Below are 20,761 nucleotides of genomic sequence, written 5' to 3'. Positions count from 1 at the left end.
TTTTCAAGTTGACTTTCACCTATTTAAAGAAATGGAATAACAGATAATGTGTTTTAGACTCAAATCTTTCAGACTGCGCCTTCTCCTGGCACTCAGGTAATTGGAACTGAAATTGCAAGACTGCTGAAAAAAACCGTTGGAGGATGCTTTAGAATATGTTCAAAAGGCGCATTTTCTTCCAGACTTACCTGAATGAGGGCACTGCGTTTGAAATGGATTCCCATAAGTGCTTACATTAATACTCGTGTGTTTGAGGTCTGATACAGCTAGAAGAAATACTTCCTTTTTAATTTTTCTAATAAAAAAGTGTCATACAAGATGAGAGGAGCTGTGATCACCAGGGGTAACTGACTAATTTTGTAATGGAAGAAGCTACTGACTCTCCAAGGTACAAGGAAAAGTATTTTTCAAGTGTTTCATAGTATAAACAACATGCAGGATTTTACTGGAGCCTTGAAACCTGCAGTACTGAGCAGACAGTCTGTACCGTGCAGATATGTGGGTTATCTTTCATTCTTTCTACTCTTCTGAGAATACATCCAAGGGACAAAGCCTCAGGAAATACAATTGTCCTTTTAAGCTTAAAGGGTAAATGGATGATCTTGTGATTAGAGCACAGTGTTTGGGGCTGCAGATGTTGGCTCTGTGATCGTGCCAAAACGCCGTCCAGACAAATTTTGCATTTCCAGGATACTCAGGTGTGGGGTAATGCATATAATGCAAGGATGTAGGTAATACGTGAATGAGGCTGCGAGGATCCTCTTTGAAAACGATCAGAGGAAGACACGCCTTGAAGAGGAGGCTGCGGCGTGAGCGGTGATGGGAATGGCCGTGCGTGATGCCAATGCAAACCTCAGAGGCTCTTTCTTGTGCCAGCCTGGGGCTGCCTGGGGTGGCTCATCCTCCCGAGGCCTCCCCTTCCCCATCGCCGCCAGGAGAAGCCGGGGGAAGCGGGAAAGCTGGTGCTGTCAAGCCCCCTTTTCATTTTTGCCTGGAGGTAATCGACGTACGAGGGTTGCTGCGAGGCTGCCGGTTCTGGAAAGCTCCCTGCCGGCCAGCTGGGAGCATCTTTCTCTGGGCCCTGTGACTTTCACTGAACCCAGGCATTTCCGTGGAGTGAGTGGCTTCTGGTTTTTGCCAGAAAGTTCTCAAACAGCGGTACTCACAGCCCTCCCTCGTCCTGTGCTCTGCTCTCTCCTGCACCTGAGGATGTGGGTCAGTGTCTCCTGCGTGGGGTGCTCCTTTTTTTATGTGCACTCCTCTGCTGGCAGTCAAAACAAAAGCAAAAGGAAAAATAAAAAGAGCTGGGAAAAGCAGGTGTTAATGCTGTGAAGCCTGTGGGTGCAAACAGGGTTCTGTTAAAAATGAAACGAAATTGGGTGGAGGTAGATAAAAAGAAATTTGAAATAATTGTTCTGTAGAATATGGCCTTTCCACATAGGCAGAAGTCTTTCTCTTCAATTCTGTCTGACGAGACAGTCAAATAGAGAATCTCATCTCTTAATTAGAAAGAAAAATACTCATCAAACACATCTCATCACTGGAAAGCTAATGATCCACAGCTGCTAGTCTGAAAGGGCAGGCTTTTTTTCTGAACAGTAGGAAGTGTTAATCATTTTGGATGAGATTTCTTTTTAAAATATACTGTAGTTTGCAAAAGAATAGGATATTCAATATTCTAACTTAAATTATTTTTTGAAGTGTTGTACACCAGGGATAGTGTCATGTGTCTCCCTGAATGATCATTTAATACATGTGTCTTTCACTAAGAGTATCAACTGATGTGATGTTGTAAATGGCCAGTTCATGGCTGTGACTCTGAAAATCTTGATCTCATGGGGGAGAAGAAAAAGAGTCCTGCCTTATATTCTTCTGTGTAGGAAATGGCAGCTATATTAAACCGTAACCTTTGAGACTCCCACTCCTCCCTTAAAATAGTTGGCTTGTTTCAGTAGTGATGAGGTTCCTTTTTTTAGACAGTTAGAGCCATTATTTCCTTGGAAGAGATCATACCAGATACAGGCAATGTTCCACTCGATGTTTTATAGGCATGGGCAAGTCCCAGAACTGCCCTTTTATACTTGTTCCTTAGTTTTTCTGGATTTTTTTTTCCCCCCATACTTTCTTACTGGATGGATATGTAGATTTTCCTCCCCTTCATGAGGGAAGTGAAGGTTTCTACATACCACTTCCTTTCTTCCCTCTGCCCCCAGCTATGAGGCCCTTTATGCCTAAGAAATGACTTTTCTTTTTTTCAAGAAAACTGGATTTTCTTGCTGTTCTGCACCAGATTTTGGGTTTGCTCATGTTTACTTAAAAGTTTTGTCTAGTACTGGGAATCTGCTTGTTTTCTCCCATGTGGATTTCGTGAGTGCATTTCTCTTCTGGGGAAGATAGCGAGGCCATTTCGATTGCAGTGCCATCACTGTACTGGTCTCACACAGCGCACATCTTATTTGTGTTGCAAATATAGAGTCCCTGTTGTCCTAGTGCCAGAGACAGGTGCCTGAAAGGAGAAATGGTTAAAATTCAGCCAGACTAGATGGAAATGAAGCTGGCAGGTCAGCGAAATCATCTACAGGAGATGGCAGAGATAATGTCCACATTTTTGAAAGGTATGTCCATACAAGTTGTAAAGAGGTAATATATTAATATAATATTTTAATGGCCTACAGATTACAGTACTGTAAGGAATTAATACTCTTAAGTACACGGAACCTCAAGTGAGGAGTGTTTGCACAGGAGCTCATTGGCGTTCTGGAGTATGGAGCACAGGGTTCATCATGACTGTGCTCCTCAGTCTCCGGTCAGGTCTGTATCTCCTGAGGCTGTCTAAGTTTCTGGATACCTTTCTCTGGAGCTGGGGAATGTTCGGATATTTCTTGATTTTCTTTCCATCTTTCTTTCTAACTGAAGTTCAGATGGGACCATAAGAAAGACTATATACGTTGCCATTTCTCAACAGGTGATCTCTAGTATTTGCTTTTCTGATAGTTGGCTGCTGTCTGTTGACTTCCAGAGCTCCCTTCGGCATGTATCCGCTGACTCAGGGCATTCCTGGGGTTAAAGGGTACAAGGATTTTTTGTTTTTCTTTTGAGATGTGAATTCTGTTGTAAGTTGGCTATATCGAATTTACCGCATGGAATCCCTGTAGACCTTGCTCTCGGAAGGGCAGTTAGCTCATAGGACTCTCAAATTCTGTGGGCTGTTGTTTGCTTCTTATTCATTAGCATTTCTAACAGATTTCCTTTTAAACTGAACAGCCTAAAAAAGACAGTCTTCTTTCAAATGAAATATTAACTGGTGCCAATATCCTCTTTTGTGTGTCACATGCACTGCTTTTTCAGTTCGTTCAGTATTTATCACCTTTGTCTTGCAGTCTCACAGGACGTCCGTACACATAGCATCTGGTGGTAGATAGTAGGGGGGTGGGGTAAGTCAGGTGATCTTGAGACAGCAGATTGCTTAAAATACAGATATTTATTTTCTTTTATGTGGGAACTTGTATTTGATAAGAGCATTTTGTTTTAACTCTAAAAAAAATTCATCAGAAGTCTATTAAAATCCCCATTTTCTTCTTACTCAGCTTTATATACATCTTGGTGATTGGGAAACTGAGCCTTTTTTTAGTTTCCCTAGATATTGGCATTGCTTGAGGTCTGCTAGCTCTGCGGCGCAACACCTTCATTCATTTTAGTAGGTAGTAAAAACACAGATATTGAAAAGCTTGCCTATTTGGATGAAAAAGGCTTAGCAAGATTTCCGCGTGTACGTCCAGCTGTGGTACATGGCGCGATTTGCTGTAGCACTTTCATTTTTGGTTTTTGTCATATTAAAAGAAAACAAACCCAAGTTATGGCTAGAGCTGGCAAAAATAAAGGGGCAATTTGCTCATAGGGAAAACGGGATGTAAAAATTATTTTAGTGTGACCCCTTCTAAGTCCATATATTTTTGGTTCTTTCCTGCAAACCCATGATTTTGTACCGGCACCAGCAGGGAACAGTGTCTAGCTGGACGTGTCTCTGCCAGGCAGCTACAGGCCCTGGCAAGCGCTTAGGGCTTCCAGGCTTCGTAAGAAGTCAGCTCTGTACCGCCCGACGGGTCTGAGGCTGGACTCCTGAAGCCTGTGAGGCGTGTCAGAGGTTGGCAGCAGAGAGCTGTGCCATGCGGGGCTGGCGGCGGAGAGGGGCTTCTCCTGGGGCGCGATGCCCGTGGGGCCCCCGGAGCGGGAGAGCAGCCCCGGCTGTCGGGGGGCACACCTCTGGGCGCGTAACCCGGCCGCGCTTCTGCCGGCCTCCAGCCGTGGAGCGCCTCAGGTGTTTGGAGGAGACACATCAGCAGATCAAAGTTCTCGAAGGCGTGGATTTAGGTGGCTTCTCAGCATTCCTTGTAATCCCATTTTTGGTGGGTCTGTAGTCAGTACTGTTTTACTATGCTTTCATTAAGGTACTTGTACGTTTTTACCTTCTAGTGTGATTTTTTTTTGCTAGTTTTCTATGCAGAAGATGTTTTCAGATTTAGTTGTAGTGTTTACTTCTTCTTGTTTGTGTGACATTACCACGAAATGAACAAGTTCTTTCTTCTAAACAGCAAATTAATTTTTATCCATGGAAGTAACTAACCTTTTCTTTCCAAATTATGATCTCATTTTTATGCATTATTTTGCATTATTTTGGCCACATAGCCATTATTTTACAAAAGAACTATTAATATTCTTCTTACACTACGCTACATCAATTTTCCTTTTGCAAGAATTAAGGTATGAAGCAATGGGAAGTGCAGCAGTTGTTTCCTGCAGGTAAGAGGCCAGTCAGCAAAGTGGCTAAACAACTTCCCTGCCTAAGGAGAGGTGGGTTTCTTTAGAATTGTTTTAATTTATTGGTCTTAACTGTGCAGAAGAGTTTAATGTAATGCTGATTTGAATCCCTTTTTTTCCTGCTCTGTCTTCTAGCTTTTCCTTTTTGTGGTCTGGAACTTTGAGCTCTACATGATACCGCTGGCTTTGTTGCTGCTGCTGGCATGGAACTACTTCTTGTTCATTTCAGGGAAAGATAACAGGCAACATGATATGGTAAGTCTTCTCTACTTCAAGCGCATACATGTCCTTTTCTTTTTTTAACTAGATAAAATTTTGTAACTGGGTTTAAATATGACATCTTTTTGAAAATGTCTCGGTTCACAATGCTCGATGGACAATTTTCCCACCTGCAATTTAATTTTTCTCCAGCTGTCCAATAAATGTGTCTGGTTTTGTTGAAAATGTCATGTAAAAAATACAGTAGAACTTGTACTATCCTCAGAATCTGGTTTGTGCGGGAACAGAGATGAGGTTTATTGGTCAGGAGAAGGCAAATCCTTTGAAAATGGTTTTGTGTGGCTAAGTCCTTATCTTGCATTTTTTTATTTCTCGAAATTAAAGGTTATAATGATTCCAATTTGTTACCAGTTTCAGAATGTATCACATTTTACTGTATTTCACATTTTATCATTAATATGTTGCCATTCACTGAGCTTAATATAAGCCTTTACTAATTTTCTTTTCCTCATCTAATGCCATCATTTAATTAAATGCATGTAGTTGGGATATAAAGTAGTGAACATTTACTAATAACTGGCATTTATTAATAATAAAAGCATGGTTCAGATTTTCAGAAGTACATATCACAAGTTGAAGTTATATTCTATGCTGTGCAAGTTTTCTAGTATCAAGGCAGCTTAAGGATTTTGCATGTATTTTATTGCTGAGCCTTATCAATTTGGTATTTGTACCAGTATTCATATCCCAAAAGCAGTGTGCTGGTCAGGACATTGCGATCTGGATGGATACCTGGATGGGTGAAAAAAGCCAAAAACGGGTTAAATAATTGGTCTCAGAGGAGAGTGCTTAATGGAGATTGGTGACAAGAGGAGTGCACAAGGACCTGTCCTGTTTAGCATCTCTCTCAGTGACCTGTGAAGGTGACCGAGTACACTCTCATCAAGTTTTTTGGTTATACCAGGGGTGTGGGACCAGTAGATAACCTGGGTCTGCCAATGAGAGACCTAGTTAGGCTGGAGGAATGAGCCAATAGGAACCTCATAAAATTCAAGAAGGAAAAATGTGAATTCCTCTCCTGGGGAGGGATAACCCATGATACGGTCTGGGGATTGACTGCCTGGGGATCAGCTCTGCTGAACTGGGCCTGGGTATCCTGGAAGACAGCCAGGTAAACCTAAGCCAGTGGTGTGCCCCAGCAGGGAAGAGCCCAGCTCCCTGGGCTGCATTAACAGGAGCACTGCCAGTGGATCGAGCGAAGCGGTTCTCCCCTCTGCTCAGCACTTGTTAGGCTGCATCTAGAATAGTGTCCAGTTTTGGGCATCCTGGTGCAAGCATGACGTTGATTAACTTGGGCGAGTTCAGTGGGGGGCCAGCAAGATGGTGAGGGGGCTTGAGCCCTTGCCCTGTAAAGAGAAGCTGATGAAAGAGCCTGGAGAAGAGAAGGAAGGCTTTGGGTGACCTGAACAGCAGCCCTCCACTACCTACAAGGAGGTTATCAGGAAGGAGCTGGACTCTTCACAGTGACGTGTGGTGGAAGAGACAACAGGCATAATTTGAAGCAAAAGAGGTTCAGACTGGAGAACGGTGTTTGCCATGAGGATTGTTAAGCAGTAGAAGAGGTTGCCCAGGAAAGTTGTGCAGTTGCGGTGGGAATTTTTCAGGACCTGACTTGATAAAGCCCTGAGCAACCTGATCTGACCTCATGGCCGACCCTGCTTTGGGCAGGATGTTGGAGGTCCCTTCCAGCCTGAATGATCCCATGACCCTAACGTCTAGCAACTGCAGTTATTAGCCACCAGAGGAACTGATATAGCCCTGATCCTGGCACTGGCATTACCTGTCTACATCGCTAAGACTGCTCACTTCCAAGGGTCATCTAAATTTAAGGGTAGGAATGATAGAAGTATTCCCTAATCCCAAAGGTTGTTACATTCATGGAAAAAGCCTAAGATCAAGATTTAAAAGATGCATTATTTAATCACAGCCCTTAGTCTCCTGCTGCCTGAAATGCTTAAAGCTTCTCAACCTGAAGATTTTATGAGTAACTGAAATCCCTTGTGAAAGGAGAGATTTCACTTGTGAGCCGCAATACACTTCATTTCTCTCTGAAATACCACCTGCCTGTGAAGATTAATTGGGTCACGTAACTTTTCTAACAAAATAATGAAGCCATTGATGGGCTCTCTGTTGAGGACACCAAATGCTGCTCTAAAAATGTTCCTCTTGCTGGGATTGCTTAGGACCAAGCTATACAGCTTATATCAACCAGTCATATTCTTCCCAAATATTTGATATCTGTGCCGTTAATTACTATTTTTTGCTTAGGTTTTATCAAAAGTAAGTTGGGACCTCATTTTTAATGAATTGAGCTTGGTTATCATCACGTTGAGCATCTGTGTTCTGTGAAGTGATCTGCAGACTTATTGGATGCCTTTCTAATTAACTCACAAATCTCCAGTAATATCACAAGTCCTTAGCTCAGGTCATTAGCACAGTATCATAAGATTAGGAGTCATTTAAATATTTCTGTTTTCCTACGCAGAGTGTAAATATTAACTAAATTAATTAAGCAGCGTTTCCTAGTGGCTAGAGAATGCTTCAGGATTCACATGATCTGGCTTCTGTTCCCAGGTCTCCAGAGACTCCTTGTGTGCCTCAGTGAGATCATTGACTTGTCTTAGGAATGTCTTCTATCTTTAGAAGTTTCTTTGTAATCCTCAAGCGAAAGATAAGACAAAAAGATAAAGATATATGTTAACTTCCCTTACTCAATTAACTGTAAACTTGTAGTTAAAAATCGTATGGGCTTTACACTTGTGTAATGTCTGTGGAAAACACTTAAATTTGGGACCTTAAACGTAGCTCAGAAGAGATAGTTTCCATTGTAATATCCCTACAAGAAAAGAGTTATCAATTGTTTCATCAGCTCAGGCATTAGGGACCGCACTCTTCTGCAGGTCAATGCAGTAGTGAACACTAAGTTTCTACCGAGATATGGCAGACGGTCCAGCCTTAACTGATCCTTGTTTGACTGCCTCTATAGACAAGGTATCATTTGCTCTGTCCTCTTGGGCATCAGTTTCTTTGAAGTAGTTTGGAACTTGTTTTCTTGTGGAATAATTCGCCTGCCAAATGGTCTGGGCTGGTCTGTCATAACGTGAGTCTGCGCTGCTCATTTGAGTGTAAGTATGATTATTTGCCATTTATTCTGACTCTAATAAGTTATATGTGCAAGTCCTTGCATTAAAGTGCAATGAGGTTGGGGCAAGGGGGAGACCCGAGTGTATTTACTAGCAGGACGTAAGTCTATTGGAAAGCCCAAAGGCGAGGTGAGGCGGCATGTTAGGCATTATTGCTTCCATGGATTCAGCTAGGTTCTCTTTGTAGGATTGATCACCATTGTGGTTTTAGTCGCGTACTGGCACAAACTTCAAAGAGAAGCATTGGATTCCCTATCTTTTATACATTTAGATCAAGATCAGTTGTGTTTCTGAAAGATATGCTTTAATGAAATACGAACTCTTGGGTTAAATGTTGGTGCGGTGTAAGCGGATGTAGATGGATGTAGATTTAGTGGATGGTCCTTGAAATGAATCTGTGAGAATTCAGGACTGATCTAAAATAAATGAACTTCTGGCACTGAGTCATGTGGCATGTGTAAAAAATCACAGAATAAATATTACCTTCCAATGTCAAGCAAGGGAAAAAAAAAAATCACTAAAACGGCATTCTTAATGCTTTCCTCTGAATTTTGCAGTAGCGCTTTTGCCTAAAGCCTCCATAGCTGCTTTCTCCAACAATCCTTGCGATTCCTTATGATTGTACTCCTCAACACCTGACCTCACAAGATAATTTATTTTTAGCACAACTGCCATTCTCATCTCAAACCATCACCACCTAAACTCATGAGAATAGAACTGAGTGGATCTTACTGTTTTTATTTTTTCCCCCTGCCTTTTTTTCAGCCTTTTTCACATCCTCCGAGGGAGAGGAGAGGTGGCACCCGCTGCCACTTCTCTGTCCCCGCTGCCCCTTGCCACCCGGGCTGGATCCGTGGAGCAGCGTGGCCGTGCTGCCCGTGCCCGTTGCCAGCCCCGTGCCTCGGGCAGGGACGGGCTAGCGGAGCGCGGCACGGTGACAGACCGCTCGGGATACTCGGGGACAGCGAGGGTGGAGCGAGAGCAAAGGGCTGGCTTATTTCGTAGCAGCCTTGACTCTGGGAAACCCAAATCGTGTCTTGCAATAGAAGTGTTTTGAACAGGAAAGTTCATCCCTCACAGCTGTAATTGAAAGGCTTTGGATATATCCAAACTAACAGAAAGTGTGCTGGGGTTTACAGCTTCTTTTCAGTCTTTTTAAGAAACTACTTAATATTTTGATGTTTTCAAATGGGTTGTACAAAAAAAACCCCTCACCTTTATAGCTTGGAGAAAACAGCAACACTGCTGTCTGGGGTCTTTTTTTTTTTTTCACTTCTATTTCTAAGCAAAAGTCACAGTTATTAGAGCTACATGCAGTTAATGGAAGAAATCTCTGTTTTTCTTCCTGCGTTCCTACTTCAGGCTGTGTTCTGACTGCCTGCTGGAGCTGCCTGACTTAAGGAATGGTCAGATAATCCCTCAAAGTAATTAAAAATGTTCGCGCTCTCCAGCTGCTCTGGTCCCCTTCCCTGAGATGAAACAGTTGATTGTGTGGTTGGAATGTGTCATATTGCAAATGAAACTGGTTTGCGTGGTTACCAATTTATAATTTTTTTTTTCCCTGTGTATGTAATCCTGACTACCACAACTAGGACAAACTGTGACAGTCTCTCAGCTCTTGGGCCATAACACTTAACTGCCGTCGCAGGCACATCAGATCTCCTCTGGAGGCACCTGTGAGTTCTTGTTCTTCCTTGACTAAACTGGTAGCAGACAGGGAGCCCAGTGGCCTTCTCCTTGATACTGCCATTGAGGAGGAAGGGCTGGAAGAAGAGTGGACAGATCTGGCTTGTCAACAACCAGTTGTGGAGCTGGTATTGCCATCAGGGACTTGGTTTTTACAACCATGGGGTCCTTCTTGAGGACAGAGGACTGCTGGGAAGAGGAGAGATCCACCTCACCAAGTGGGGCAAAACCTTCTTTCGCAGAAGGGTGGCCAACCTGGTGAGGAGAGCATTACACTAGTAATGGTGGGGGAAGGAGGCGATGGTGAGCTACAGTCAGTGGTGACCTGACCTGGCAAGCAGAGGGTGCAGGGTCAACAGGAGAGGCCTCAAAACCAACCAAACAGGTCAGAGAGAGCCCACTGCAGGTACTGGCACACAAATAAGGAAATCCCTCTCTGGAAGAAGCTCTCACACGCCTCTAAGAACCGAGCATGCCAGGGGACTCTCCCTGGAGTGCCTGTACATTAGGGTGCACAGCATAGGAGCTAGTAGGAGTTACGAGGTCCACGTGTAGCTGGATGCATGCACGGTCATGGAGACGTGGGATTGCTCTCACGACCGTCATGCAATGGATGTATACTGGCTCTTTAGTCATGAGAGGTCAGGAAGGCAAGGGGGAGGAGTTGCTCTTCAGCCCAGCAAAGGGAAGAGGGTGAAGGGATCAGAGCATCTGGCATACAAGGAGAGGCTAAGCGAGCTGGGACTGCTCGGCCTGGAGAAGATGAGGCTCAGGGAGGATCTTGATGATGTGTATAAATACCTGAAGGCAGCGGAAGAAGAGAGAGACGGGCACTTCTCAGTGGTGCCCAGTGACAGGACAGGACAGGACAGGACGGGAACAAACCAAAAGACGTGAAATTCCATCTGAACATAAAAAAGCACCCTTACTATGAGTGTGGTCAGATGCAGGACCAGGTTGCCCAGAGAGGATGTGGAGTCTCCATCCATGGAGATATTCAGGACCATACTGGACATGGTCCTGGGCAACCTGCTCAGAGGTGACCCTGCTTGAGTAGGGGGGTTGGACTTGATGATCTCTGTGTGAGTAGGGAGGTTGATCTCAAGATATCCCTACCAGTCTCTGCCACTCTGTGATTCTCTGACTGAAGATACTAGTCCTTCTCTCCTTTTGGTCTATTGTTTGTTAGGGTTTTTTTCCAAGCAATTTAAAATCTAATAGAAGAACAATGCACATGCCTGGAGTTACCTATGAATGTTCTTCTGCCATATATACCCCTATGGAGAAGAGGTTTAATCACTTCAGTTCACATCTTGCATTATAGTTAATACTTAGAGCCTTTAAGGAAATATTAAACAGCTAATTTCCTCTTGAAGTTTCAAGTTGCACATGTCATTGCATAGAAAATGATGGTGAGCAGCTGGGAGTTAATGTGCCATACAAAAATTCTTATGAATCTGTATAATAGAGTATATATACATATTATTAATCTTGTTAGAGTGATATAAAATGGCACAGTACATCTTTTAATTTCACTGGAGATTTTTTGCAAAATAGGCTTTGATGACTTATGTTTCTAGAGTATATGTTTCTATTAAAAGTTAGAGCTGGACATGTTTAGGGTGGAATTTTGAGAATAGGAGAAAGATAACTTGTTAAAGACAACCTTTGATTTTGAGATTTTAACCAGTTTCTGTGGGTACTTTTTATGTAGTCCTCCAATACGATATGTATACTCAGATTTTTTTATTTGTCCTTATCTATCTTCTGGAAATTACCACGCAAATTAAAGCAAAAGATGGAAGGGGAAGAAGGATGCTTATGAATGTCTCCATCTCATTCGATTCCTTCTTCTCCCAGGAAAGGGTGGTAAGCAGGACAAGCTTGAGTTGGTTGTGCAACCCCAGGTCTGTTGCAGCTAGAACAGCTTTTCTGCTTAGAGACCAAATCACATTCTTCTGGGGGCAAGTCAGCCGTCCTTGTCAGAGCTTTTGGTGAATTTGTTGCTGCTCCTGTTTGAGAGAAAGAGTATGGCTTTGCTGTGCATTCAGAGCAGAGACCAGCCCCACCAGGAAAGGGCCTGACTCTAACCACCTGTTCTCATGCAAACTGAAAGCTGGGTTATCAAGCAAATAAAGTAGTAACTTGATTTTTCTGTCTTTGTTTACATTATGGTCTTAAAGCGTGGAAACACGAGTCCATAAAGCTCTTACTGTGAAGGGTTTTCAGAGGGTTTCGTCTGCAGATGAATACAGGACAAAACCCAAGTGCTCCAGATCCATTGCCCGTGCAGTAGTGAGGCATTTTCTGCTTGAAGTCCAGAAGTCTTCGTCTGCCAGGGGGCCAGCAGTGATTTCTAGCCGAGGACTAAATGCCCGCTATGAATTCATGGCCAAAATAAACATCATTCTCCCGGTGTTCTAGCTAGAGTGTCTGGAATATGTCATTTGCACAAGATGATACAAAGGAGCGTTGTTGGGTTGGCAATTATATCCTGACTTTGTTTTAATTGTACTTTCCTGAGAAGTTTTGCTTCGGGTCTGATAGCAACAGCAGCAGCCACAAAATCTGCAAAACCCTATGTTTCAGTGTTCTCCTGGTGGGAGAATACCACTGTTAGGCATAGAACAATATGTGCGTAAAAGTAGCCTGATGTATAAAACCTGTAAAAGGTAAGGAAAATACAGTTGTTTTTATAAAATTATTCCCAACGTTATGCAGACAGGATTTTACCTTATGTTTGCTAACCACTAACTGATTTTCTCATCTGCACCTTGAAATAGAAAGCGCTTCTCCTGGAGCCAGGTGGCAATCAGCACATCGCTCTGAACAGTGCAGCAAAGTCCACGAGATTTTCTTAAAACGTGCAGCCTGCCTCAGTTTTTCCAAATTAATCAGAATCTCAAACCTGCTCTCCATTTGTTACCATCAAGAGAATAAGTTAGAAAGGCTTTTGCAGGCAGGTCATCGCCCGTTTGTGCGTTCAGTCTGGGGGCTCTCCGAGCACAATGACCACCGGCAACACGTGCCTGAATATTAAGTACCCTTCTGAGAACTGTTGCCGTCTTCATGCAGCTCTTTGTTTTTTCTATACGATCCATATAGTCACGGAGGAAAAATTCACTATAGTGCCCCACTACAGGACAGAGGGTTTTTTTAATAAATCAGAAAAGAAACATGAAAATGTCAGCTTAATCAAGCATTTAAATTTTATTAATCGAGTCTAATTTTTATGAGTGCAAATAATCGCTGAAGCTGGACAAATTTGCTCTAGATTGCATCAGAAACATAATTTTAATATTTAATGGCCTGCTGAATTTAAATGGAGAATTATCTTTATGAAACATGCTCTTCATAATTTGCCATTAAATGAGAAATGAACAAATCAACATAAATCTTACATAAAGGTTATTTAACTAAATGTTGGTACTATAAATATTTTAAATGCATTATGCACTAATTTAGCAGTCACACGCTACACTATATAAAGATATAAGTTGGGCAGAAAGCGTTTCTCTCCTGCAGAGTAATAGAACGTGATGCTGCAAGTGGGCTACAGTTAAAAGAGGCTGTCCGCACTGCAACTGCAGTCCCTGCGTCAGAGGTTCGCATTCAGTATCAGAGTATGTAGAAACCCCCTGCGAAAACTTTACGTGGCCATTCTCGTCCCGGCAGCAGTTACTAAAAAAAAACACAAATGCAAAACAGAACTGGAATATTTTGGCTGGTTTTGATCACCTGAAGACAAAACACCAAGGCTGCATCCCAGATATCTCCGGCTTTTAAAAAACTTGGGTTTTTTTCTATCATGAGCCAATTGATTTTTTTTTATTTAAATTTTGCCACATTTTTTCAAATGCAGTCTTCCAATATTGTGGGCACCTAAAATAAAATTGAAGTTCACTGCACATGGAGGCCTTTTCTTCATGAGACTGTTCTAATGATTTTTTCTTTTTGCATTTACAACAAGATTTACACGTCAACAAGATTCACTTGGCAGGTTGTAGTGGCTATTATAAATAATCAATACTACATAAACTAACATCACTTTAGTTTCTAGTAAAAATTCCCATAGTTATGTGAGATTTTTGTTCATCTTTAGTTTGGTTTCCTTTTGCTTTACTACATTTTAATTCAGCGTAGACTTCAAGGACTTTGGGATTGTACTGCAGTTTTAATGTATTTACCAAAATGTATCAGCACCTGGAAAAAAAAAATTAGCGGAATTACAATAACATGTATATTACATACTTTGCTACCTAAAATACATAACAGCTTTATTTTTCTACCAAAAAGCTTGTCAGCTCCAAATTTGAGTATAATAGACTGTGTCACAGCCACAGGCTTAAAATTATTTTGATAAATGCTGTTTTCTAAGAGAAGCATGTCTGGTCCTACTAGAATCTGAAAACTATTTGAAGGGAAGTAACAATAACTGTGAAAACCGATATTGAGCCATTGTGTTGTTAATAAGATAGTTTATGGTGAGGTTTTGTCCAGGAATTCTAGCTCACAAAACTTTGTGGTGTTTCTTTTAATAGTCCTGCACAGTAAACTTGCCATTGATATTTAGCCAAGCAAAGAACGGGTCTTTTTTTGGTTCTGCTGAACTAAAAATGAAGCATTCTAAGAGAGATCTGACGTTTCAAGTCTACAGTACATGTTGAAGCCTTTAGATGGAGACATACTTCAAATAAACACCTAATATTCAGTTCACAGTGCATTGTGTAAATACAGGAAGGAGGTAAAATAAACGAGTACCAAATATTGAAAGAAATATAGAGAAAAAGGCCTACTACTTGTGCCGTTTTTATGTTAAAAATGGCTTAGTCTTAACTACATTGGCAACTGAATATTGAGGGCATGTAAAGCTGACTACAGGAAAAGGTTTACATGTTCTTGTATGATAAACTGTATTTATTGCCCATGTGTGTTGCCAAGAAATGTATTATACTGCAAATAAAAACTCTGTTCTTGGCGTTACAGAGCTACATGTAACCAGTGGCATGCATCAAAAGGCATCTGATAGCCATATTAAAGTCTAATTTCCTATTAAGAATTAGACTAAATTACGACGTGAGCACTTCCCAGAATAAGCTAACAAAATGCATTCTGTAAGAAGAAATAATTGTATTTGAGCATCTCTGTAAAAATCAGGAAGTATTTTAGCAGTAATGTACTAATGCTTTTCTTTTTAGTCTGCTTTCTTCTGTACTGCAATATATTCAACCTTATTGGCAAGCTTATCACACTAATTATTATTACATCTAGTAGTTCAGTTATCTTAGCGATTACTGCACATGAAATACCCCAAGGTCAAAACATGAATAGTATAAATCAGGGTTGGTTGTATTCCAGGTATACCACACTATTAAATCCGAATCTGTTAATTTGATTTTTATTTTCCTTATAACTGTGGTATAAAAAAGGTGAACATTTTAATTAAGCTGTATCATCTCCTGTAAAGTTTCTCCTCGACAATCCCGTGAAAGAAGCAGACGGCGTGTCGTGAAAATGAGCCCCAAACTGCTGCTGTAGCAGGCTTATTGACAATGGACGTCTTTGCTTCAGCTTGAAGTACTTGGAAATGACCGGAGAGCACCCAAGTGGTTTTATGCATCCTTCTTAATCCGCGCACGCCGCACAATTTTATATTTCATTTACACATAAACACTGAATTGAGAGACACCCAAACATTCAGTACAGTTTATGTCGGGACAGTACAAAATAACATGAAAACTAAACAGTCCTGAACAATACAATCCTGATCACATTCATTGCACATCTAAAATGTGTTTAATTCGGAACCAAATCTCATTCTGTCTTTTATTTTGCCTTATGAATGTTAATATCTTGATGTGAAAATGCAGGTGTCTGCATATATTTTGACACCGTATCGTGATATAGCACAAAAAGCGTTTTCTTTGGTTTTTCATTTGAAACTCCCTATGCCTGAAGAACTACATCAGTTAAGATAGAAGCAAATCTGGAGAAGTGCTAATGGGAGGCGGGGCGGGGGTGTGTGTTGCTTCACATTAAAGAAGAATATTAAGGTAGCAGTCGTCAGGGTTATCCGCGGTCTGGTGGTGCCTCTCCTGTCCTTTATTTTGCATATTAGTGCAGAGCAGGTATCTGGTATTGCTAGCGTGTAACGACATCCAAGTGTCTTATCTGCGGGTGTTTCTGTCGGATCCGCCAAAGAAACTAGAGCGGAAGACGGTTCATGAAGCGACTTGCAGTTTGCTCATTTAGTGTGATAAACAGCCGGCTGACACCAAGGGAAGGACCTTTCATTAAAAGTGGTGTTAAGTTTCAATGTGTCGTTCCTCCGCAGAGTCTTTAGATCCAGGAGGTATTTTAAAGTTCTGTCGTGGGGTTTTGATTCAACGTGCTTGTAAATAATTACAATCCAACCACACTTTGCAGGTGTTGAGGTTAGAAGTCAGAATTAATTACTTTCTCAGAAACCCTATCCTGCTTGTTAGTCAATAGATCATCTTTGGAATAAATGCAAGTCGTACTTAATTGCCAGCTTCCGCAGAAGACTGCGTTCTAGCCCACAAACACTGGGGTCTTCTCTGGGGTGCGGACGTGGTGGCTGTGCTCCCTTCTGGTAACCTGGTGTAACGTGGCTGCTGCGACAGAGCAGACGCTCCTCCAGTCGCCTACGGGTCGTGAATCGCGCGGGGTTTATAGCCTGAGTTCCTCAAAGAGGCTGGGGACGGGTCAGGAGCAATGGCAGCACACACAGGAATTAGGCTGCGTGCTCCTGATTAACGAGCTTTTAACGGGGCTATTTTGCGCAGGAAGGATCTTACTCTGCAACATTTAAACATCATCTGCTTACTGTTTGGCCATGAAGTAGCTGAAATGCTGCACCTGAGGCCGTCTACGTGTGTTTTTTAAAATGTCATCTATATTAGTATTACATTCCGGAGACAGTACCACGAAACAGGTTCTTTCAAGACCTTCTACCAGTTGCGGCATATGAGCCTGTGACAAGTGACATTACAGAAGGTCATGTCACTTTTAACTGCTTGCATTAGATCTTTCTGATTTCCCCAGTGCCCTTCTTTTGTTTGATTAATACTACTTGATTTCAAGCAAGGTATCGGAAAGCATAATTTAGAGCAGGGCAATCTAAGATTTTTGCCATAGAACTTTTAATAAAATAACTCTAATGTTTCATTTTATCTTCATATGCTTTTTCCTGTCCTCCCTCTCTCTGCTCTACCTCCTTCCCTGTCTCCTCCCTCCCCTCATCATTCCTCCCCCAGGTACAATGCTTGACATAGAGATCCGAGTAACTACTGTGTTCCTTCGAACCAAAGCAGCACATGTGCACTTTATTTGAATAGCAACAAGGCAGAATCAAAGGAGAAAAAAATCCATTGTGCATTTTTTTCCTACAGAATTCTTACTACAGTGTTACACTGAAATCTGTTGCTCAGATTCACTGTACCCCTCTTGAACAGCCTTGCTTTGTTCTTCAGTATATGGCTTTTGTAAGGCTTCAGCGTACCTATTCTCCCTATATCGTAAGATTATGAAGGATCTACTTTCCTTGTTTTAATTTGTGTCAATGTTCTGAAATAATTTGTTTTGGTGGTTTAAGAAATAGTATTATTGTGTCTGTATTGTCTGAACGTTCCTGGTAGTTTTTTTGTGGGTGCTTTTTTTTTTTTAACTCCTCCTTTTAAATTTCAAGACAAGTGAAAGCATGGGCTCAGTTTCATATACTTTAAAAAATCATTTCTGCATCTTGGACATAGGAACACTTTTACTAGATTTTATTTTGCTACAGTAATTGAATTCTGTTTTCTTTTCCAGACAATTCAGTACTCTAAAGCTCAATGTAATTGATGATATGACTAACCTAGAACAAGAGCATAGACTGGTAGTGGCTTTTGAACTAAAAAATGGAATGGAGGAGCTGGAAATCTGGGCTCAGTCCTGGGCTTCAAGCAATTTCAAAGGACCTTTTATGTCCTTTGAACAAGTTAGCGTTTTGCCACTCTATAGAAGCTTGTAAAGTGGTTTGAGATCGTTAGATGGGGAGAAAAAAAAGTGAGTTTGAAGTATTATTATCCAGATAATTTAGAATGGGTATTGTCATGCAAGTGACTTCAGCAAGGTGCCATCATTTGCAACAATTTAGAGGTTTCTAATTCAGCTAATTGTCTCCATGCTAACTTGAGCGCTAACGTGAGATAGGCATTCTGCTGTTCAATCCTGTCAAGACAAGGAATTTCTGGATGTACATAAAAGAGATCTTAAAGTGTTTGGGGAATATTAACATTGAAAAGTAAGGCACCTAGTGAGTTTAGTCAGCTCCAGGTGTAGGCAGATTCTGAGTCGACAAATTCAGGTTTATACGTTGGGTTTTAGTCACCTAATGATGTAATTACAGACATTTTTGCACGTGGCAAAACTGTTTTAAGAGGCTTTCCATCTCGCTACAGCCCTTAACAGCTCAGTAGAGCTGATCCCAGCATTTCTGGAGCTGCTCAGTAAAATGGGTCGCTGAAACCATCCACATTAAAAGTTTTAGGGTGGGTTTTTTTTAAGAACTTGGTCGGTCCAGTGACATAGTTTACAGCTCAGCTCCCCAAACACTTGAACAGCCCAGAGAAGATGACAGTGAGCTGCCAGGGAAGGAGAGGAACGAGGAGGTGATCCAGGTGCATGGGATACTGAAAATGCCTTTGCTTCACAGAGGCGTCCATGAGGATAGCACCTCTCAGGCACCTCCGAACAGGTACTGAGATAAGCAGGAGCTGACAAGCGTTTCAACAGCACGATCTCAACATCTCCCTCTCTGTGCTGAGCGGTGTCACCATCCCAAGCCCTCTGGGCACTCTATCCTATCCCCGTTCTTTAAGAAATGGAGCAGAGCTGACCTAAAGGGGAAACATAGGAGCAACGGGTGAGGGAAGCTTCTTCTTCATGGATAGTGGCTAAAGCCCAGCCTTGGTTCTTTCTTCAGCTTGAGGGGATTCACAGATACATCTGCTTGGCTGGCATCAGGTCAGAGGCTGCACAAGATTCAGTCAGCCAGGCTCTTCCTGATAAAATTGTTTCAAGAATTCAACAGTAATTGTTCCTTAATTGCTCCGGTCATGCTTCTTCCTTGGGCTTTCGGACATGCTCGTGCTTTACGGTTTGTGTTTCCAGTCTTTCTTTTGATTCTGAGCTCCAGGACAGAGTAGCCAGTAGACAGCATTGGAGGCTTCTTCCCCTCCCAAGTCCCAGGGTCATTGTTAGAGGTGTTTTGGGACTGGGTTCAAACAAGGATGAGCAGCTGAAGCTGGAAGTGTTTTGAACTGTGCAGTTGACTTGCATGTATGCAGAGTGTTCTGTGCATGTCAAATCGATCTATGTGTTGTTTACATTTTGCATGGGCCCAAAACATGGATTCATCACAGATTCATAGAATCATTAAGGTTGGAAAAGACCTTTAGGATCATCAAGTCCAACCATCAACCCAGCACTAGCATGTCTCCTAAACCATGCCCTGAAGTGCCGCATCTACACATCTTTTAAACACCTCCAGGGCGGGATTAACTGAGATTTTCCTGATGGTTGAACTGTCTCAGAGAAAGGCATCTGATATACTTTCTCAAGTTCTTCTCTTTCCTGAATTTGGCTCTTGGATAGTGTTAAAGTCCCTTTAGTTCTTGGGCATGGATTGGACGTGGATTTGGACTTGATGAGAATGTCCCTGCAGCTGTGTTTGGGGGTGATTATGAAGTTATCATTTTAATGTGTTGTCTTAAATGACAAATAAACTAAAAGTATTTGTAGCTTCACCTACATAACAAACTAAACTATCGTTTTAGCTGCTGGCAAGTCTGTAAAATGGGCCAAAGTATTAATGTTTCATTTCAATGAGTTTTCCTTCTCATGTCCTTTTTATGCATATTTTGTGACACATAGTATACACTTTCTGCATCCATACTATGGCACTGGGCTAGGTGGATCTTTGCTGACCTTTATTATGGATGTTCTTACATCCTAATAAGTACTTACATATAAATAATGATGTAAAAAGGCACATTATTTTATGGTTATAAAGAGGTTCAACTTTATTTCAATTCCACCAACTGAATTTTCCCCGTAGGGTAGGCTGAAGACTTGATCACAGTGTTACAAGAGGGGGATTTGTGAGTGTTCAGTCTGAATCTGCCACTGACCATCTTTCTTTGGAAAGTCATTTAATCTCACTGCAAACTAGATGTAACAGTGGTTCATGTCATGCCTGTGCTGTGATTAATAATCATTAATATTTGGAGAATTAATTGAATGTATGTGTATATTTCATAGTCTTAAACTGAAAAGACTTTAAATGGAAAAATACATAGATGCAGGCGTGTGGCAACTTCAGCTAGCAATGAATGTGCAGAAAGTTAGATGCACAGATTGTATAAAACCACTATTAAGAAACATACTGCTAATGCTGATAGAGCATATGGTATATATCATTGCTGTAGATCACAGGCAGATAAGCTAGTATGAATTTGTTCCCAGCTTTGCGTTCTTCAAAAATCTCTTGGTGAATGCTGTAAATTCGATTAAAAATGTTGCATGTTTCTGTAGGTAACAGTGCATTTGAAGCAAACGTTTGTGTGTGCTGCATAGACGCTACTGGAGCTGACAAAGGTTTCCTTTAGTTAAAAACAATTGTACACTGAATTTTGAACTACCTTTTAAATACTTAAATTGTCAAGCAAGCATTTTGTACAGGAAGGGTTTTCACTATATAATTCCCTAATGTAAGTCAATTAAAGCTTAACACTTTCCTAAATTTGAATCTCTAGATCAAGCGTTTTTTCCTA

General features: G+C 41.6%; 1 protein-coding gene across 2 annotated transcripts in view; it reads left to right on the top strand.

The window, feature by feature from the left end:
• Positions 1–20,761, top strand: part of MCTP1 (multiple C2 and transmembrane domain containing 1) — a 287,955-nt gene that overhangs the window by 228,030 nt on the left and 39,164 nt on the right. For both annotated transcript variants that reach the window (XM_064438587.1, XM_064438588.1), the window contains one exon: positions 4,954–5,073. In XM_064438587.1, the coding sequence (XP_064294657.1) occupies positions 4,954–5,073 (120 nt within the window). The remainder of the gene's footprint in view (positions 1–4,953; positions 5,074–20,761) is intronic.

Source organism: Phalacrocorax carbo, chromosome Z, assembly GCF_963921805.1.
Source record: "Phalacrocorax carbo chromosome Z, bPhaCar2.1, whole genome shotgun sequence".
NCBI lineage: Eukaryota > Metazoa > Chordata > Aves > Suliformes > Phalacrocoracidae > Phalacrocorax > Phalacrocorax carbo.
This window is presented reverse-complemented; position numbering and strand designations above follow the sequence as displayed.